We start from the raw sequence: 5,423 nt of genomic DNA, 5'->3' as shown, positions 1-5,423 counted from the left end.
AGTGCTGGGATTATAGGCTTGAGCCACCGCGCCCGGCCCAGATGGGTTTTAAATTTCTTGTATTTTCACAGTGAGAGGGTACAAAATGTTTTTCTTCTCCCTAAATGTTGATGTTGGACAACAAAGTCCAGCTAGGCTTTCAAAATAATTTCCCTAATAGCAGTGGTTATTTTTTCCTTATTAAAGTTATCTGTGGGAGCTATTGTCTTAGGTGAGTCCTAGAATCACAATGCCACAGACAGTAGTTTCCTGTATACCTTATGATAATGTCAGGGACTGGTATTCCAGTAGAACGATTCTTTCTGGACTCTCCATCCCAGAATACAACAAAATAGATTTGTTCATTTCTGTTTCTATTTTTTGTTCATTTTTTAATGCCCCCAATTTATTAGCTAGTTTTGAGGCATCAATTTTTTTCATTTAAGATCAATTTTGGGCTGAGTGCGGTGCTCATGCCTGTAATCCCAGCAGTTTGGGAGGCCAAGGCTGGTAGATCACTTAAGGTCAGGAGTTTGAGACTAGCCTGGCCAACATGGTGAAACCCTGCCTCTACTCAAAATACAAAAATAAGCTGAGGGTGGTGGTAGGCGCCTGTAACCCCAACTACTCGGGAGGCTGAGGCAGGAGAATTGCTTGAATCTGGGAGGCAGAGGTTGCAGCAGGCTGAGATTGCACCATTGTACTCTAGCCTAGGAGCAGAGTGAGACTGTCTCAAAAAAAAAAATAAATAAAATTTATGTTTGTCTTTATTTTGTAGAATGATTTGAGAGAACGCTTCAGTGCAGCCAGTGGTGCTTCCAAAATTTTGCAGGAACGAATTGAGGAAATGAGAACAAGCAGTAAAGAAAAGGACAATACCATCCTTCGACTAAAATCTAGACTGCAGGATTTAGAAGAAGCATTTGAGAATGCTTACAAACTCTCAGATGATAAAGAAGCAAGACTAAAACAAGAGAACAAAATGTTTCAAGACGTAAGTAACAAATAATAGTAACTGTTTTTTTTTGAGATGGAGTCTCACACTGTCGCTCAGGCTGGAGTGCAGTGGCGCAATCTTGGCTCACTGCAACCTCTGCCTCCTGTGTTCAAGCGATTCTCCTGCCTCAGCCTCCTGAGTAGCCGAGATTACAGGCACCCACCACGATGCCTAGCTACCTTTTTGTATTTTTAGAAGAGGCGGGGTTTCACTATGTTGGTCAGGCTGGTCTCGAACTCCTGACCTCATGATCTGCCTTCCTTGGCCTCCCAAAGTGTTGAGATTATAGGCGTGAGCCACCGCACCCGGCCAAATAATAGTAACTTAATGTCATGGTTGGCTAAAAGTAATTTAGATATTGTACTATAACAAGTGATTATGATTTTCTAGGTTTATTTTGTTTGTATATATGTATGTATGTATATATTTATTTATTTATTTTTCTATCTGAGACAGAGTCTCACTCTGACACCCAGGCTGGAGTGCAGTGGTATAAGCTCAACTCACTGCAGCCTTGACCTCCTGGGCTCAAGGGATTCTTTCACCTCAGCCTTCCAAGTAGCTGAGAAGTATAGGCACCCACCACCGCATCCAGCTAATTTTTGTATTGTTAGTAGAGAAGGGGTTTCGCCACATTGGCCAGGCTGGTCTCCAACTCCCAACCTCAGGTGATTCACCCGCCTCAGCCTCCCAAAGTGTTGGGATTATAGGCATGAGCCACCATGCCCGGCCTGTAGTTTTACATAACTTTGCAGCAGCTGTGAATATGTACCTTCCTGATGGAGTCAATTGGGTCTTGCCTTGCAGCAAGAAGTCAGATACTTAGAATGATGGCGTCACTCCCATATCTTTTCTGTTTCTATAAAACACTCATGGTGTCCCAAATTTGGCCATTGGGAGACACGTCAGGCTGGTCCTGTGTCCTTATGATATGCTTTTGTCATTCTTTGAGCATGTCCATATTTCCTATCACAGCACTATGTTCCAGGCTTGTCTGTACTTTTCCAAGTCCCAGTCCTAGGATCAGTCATTTTTTCTGTTAAGCTCTGGTTCCTTTTCATGGAAAATGGTATTCAGACAATAGGATCTGCTACTAGGCCTAGTGTGGTGGTTCACGCCTGTGATCCCAGCACTTTGGGAGACTGATGCAGGCGTATCACCTGAGGTCAGAAGCTTGAGACCAGCCTGGCCCACATGGTGAAACCCCATCTCTACTAGAAAATACAAAAAATTATCGGAGTGTGGTGGTGCATGCCTGTCATCCCAGCTACTGATGGGGTGTGGTAGGAGGTGCCTGAGGCAGGAGAATCACTTTAACCTGGGAGGTGGAGGTTGCAGTGAGCCAAGATCACACCACTGCTCTCCATCCTGAGTAAAATAGTGAGACTCCATATCAAAAAAGAAAAAAAAGACTTGGTACTAAGTATGTTCATTGCTACTGGGATGTCATTGTTTCTAATTATTCAAAAACTCACCACAATTATGTTTGAGTAGCAGTGAAGCAGCAAAGGATAGCTGGAATGTGTTGTTTTAGCTGAAATTGTATTAATGTAGCCAGTGATACACTGACTTTGCATTTGTCATATCTAACATTTCAAGCATACAGAAAAGTAGAGCGAATACCGTTCTAGCCTTCTCTAGATAGAGTGAAACACTGTCTTCTATTCCTCTCTTCCCCACCCTAGAGGTACCCACGTTGTTAAATGTGCTCTGTTATCCTCATGCAGTTCTTTTTCCTTTTACTACATATACATGTTTGTAAACAATATTTAGTAATATTTCTTGTGATCTTGAGCTATATATGAATTACATTGCATATATCCTTCTGCAGCCTGTTTTTTTCCTTTCAGCATTGTTTCTGAGATTTGGCATATTGACACAGTCAGCTTTTATTTATTAATTTTAAACATTTACATTTAAAACATTTTAGGTATATAAAAAGATATAAAAATATATGTATGACTCTACCACCCATCGTAAGAAATAAAATACTACAGATGTGGTTGACACCCTGTGCACCCTTTGCTGATCACTTCTGTCATGCTGGGAGTAACTGATCTAAATTGTGTGAATATCATTCCCTTGTCTGTCTTTGTATGGTCACATGTGTATGTACGTATTCTTAATTAGTGTCACTTCTTTGGCAGATCTTCAAACTTTTATAAATGCTATCAATGCTGTCTTTACTATTGTGCAACTTTTTTCACTTGTGAGATTTACGTAAGTGGATACATGTAGTAGCACAACTTTATTTGTGTTCACTCCTGTGTTGTCCATCATGTGGATTTTTTTTTTTTTTTTTTTTTTGCTCTGTCTCCCAGGCTAGAGTATAGTGGCCTGATCTTGGCTCACTGCAACCTCTGCCTCCTGTGTTCAAGCGATTCTCCTCCCTCAGCCTCCCAAGTAGCCGAGATTACCGGCGCCCACCACTGTGCCCGGCTAATTTTTGTATTTTTAGTAGAGATGGGGTTTCACCATTTTGTCCAGGCTGATCTTGAACTCCTGACTTCATGATCCACCTGCTTCGGATTCCCAAAGTGCTGGGATTACAGGCGTGAGCCACTGTGCTCGGCCTCATCATGTGAATCTTCCACAGTATATTTATCCACTTTCCTTTTGCCAGTTTGTTATTGCTGTTAGGAGAAACACTACCATGAACATTCCCCTATGTGGCTTCTTATGTCAGTATGTGCAAGCACCTCTAGGATATTGTTCTTGCTGCCATAGCTGCAAAACTCATAATCTCAAATCTTGACATATTCTGCTCATGGACTCTGTTGTCCAGGAACTATGAGTGGGCACAGCAGGGACAGCCTGTCTGTTCTGCAGTATCTAGGACCTCAGCTAGAAACTTAAAGGCTGGGAGCTGGAATCTTTTGAAGGAGGTGTTCCATCGTGAATGGTGGCTGTCAACTAAGGTCACAGTTTCTCCTCTGTGGGCTAGGTTGGATTTCTTTGCAACATGATGGCTTAGTAAGGACAAGTGTCCTGAAAGAGGACCCCAACAGCTACGTTGCCTTTTATGACCTTGCCTTGCAAACTGTGCAGCATCACTTGTACCACATTCTATTTTTTTGAGACAGGGTCTTGCTCTGTCATTCAAGCTGGAGTGCAGTGCCATGATTATAGCTTACTGCAGCCTTGAGGTTCTGGGTTCAAGTGATACTCCTGCCCCAGCCTCCTGAGTAACTAGGACTATAGGCATGTTACCACACTTGGCTAATTATTATTATTATTTATTATTTTTTTTTTGAGATGGAGTTTCACTCTTGTTGCCCAGGCTGGAGTGCAATGGTGCGATCTCGGCTCACCGCAACCTCCGCCTCCTGGGTTCAGGCAATTCTCCTGCCTCAGCCTCCTGAGTCGCTGGGATTACAGGCACGCACCACCATGCCCAGCTAATTTTTTGTATTTTTAGTAGAGACGGGGTTTCACCGTGTTGACCAGGATGGTCTAGATCTCTTGACCTCGTGATCCACCCGCCTCGGCCTCCCAAAGTGCTGGGATTACAGGCTTGAGCCACCGCGCCCGGCTATTTTTATGTTTACTATTTATTTTGTTATTTTACTTTATTTCATTTTATATTTTATTTTGCTCTTGTTGCCCAGGCGGGAGTGCAATGGTGTGATCTTGGCTCACTGCAATCTCTGTCTCCCAGGTTCAAGCGATTCTCCAGCCTCAGCTTCCCAAGTAGCTGGGATTACAGGCATGGGCTACCACACCCAGCTAATTTTTTGTATTTAGTAGAGAAAAGATTTCATCATGTTAGGTTGGTCTTGAACTCCTGATCTCAGGTGATCCACCCACCTAGGCCTCCCAAAGTGCTGGGATTATAGGCATGCACCACCATGCCTGGCCTGTTATTTATTTTTTGAGACAAGGTGTGATTCTATCACCCAGGCTAGAGTAAAGTGGTGCAATCTTGGCTCACTGCAGTCTCCGCCTCAAGCCATCTCCCACCTCATCCTCCCAAGTAGCTGGGACTACAGGTTCATGCCACCACAACTGGCTAATTTTCGTATTTTCTTGCAGAGATAGAGTTGCCATGTTGCACAGACTGGTCTCAAATTCATGAGCTCAAACAATCCTCCCACTTTGGCCTCCCAAAGTGCTGGGATTACAAGTGCAAGCCATCATGCCTGGCCAGTCTGGCCAATTTTTACTTATTTATTTATTTGTAGAGATGGGGGTCTCATTATGATTGCCCAGGCTGGTCTTGAAATCCTGGTCTCAAACAATCCTCCTGCCCTAGCCTCCTAAAGCTCTGGGATGACAGGCTTTAGCCAAACATGCCCAGCGTATTCTATTCTATTTTTTAAACACTCTCAAAGTGCTGCATGGGTTCAAGTGGGGAGGGAAATGGATTCCACCTCTTAATGGAAGGTAGCAAGGTTCTGCGAGAGCTTATGGGATTGGAAATATTGCTGTGGTTGTTAGTGGGAAATAC

General features: G+C 43.4%; 1 protein-coding gene across 1 annotated transcript in view; it reads left to right on the top strand.

Moving 5' to 3' along the window:
• Positions 1–5,423, top strand: part of MPHOSPH9 (M-phase phosphoprotein 9) — a gene marked incomplete at its 5' end in the record, with an annotated part of 61,209 nt that overhangs the window by 24,531 nt on the left and 31,255 nt on the right. Inside the window, 2 exons of the mRNA XM_017544244.2 lie at positions 758–973; positions 2,863–2,868. Of these exons, the coding sequence (XP_017399733.2) occupies positions 758–973; positions 2,863–2,868 (222 nt within the window). The remainder of the gene's footprint in view (positions 1–757; positions 974–2,862; positions 2,869–5,423) is intronic.

Source organism: Cebus imitator, unplaced genomic scaffold, assembly GCF_001604975.1.
Source record: "Cebus imitator isolate Cc_AM_T3 unplaced genomic scaffold, Cebus_imitator-1.0 Scaffold169, whole genome shotgun sequence".
Classification (NCBI taxonomy): Eukaryota; Metazoa; Chordata; class Mammalia; order Primates; family Cebidae; genus Cebus; species Cebus imitator.
Note: the sequence above shows the minus strand (reverse complement) of the source record. Positions and strands in the feature narration are given on the sequence as shown.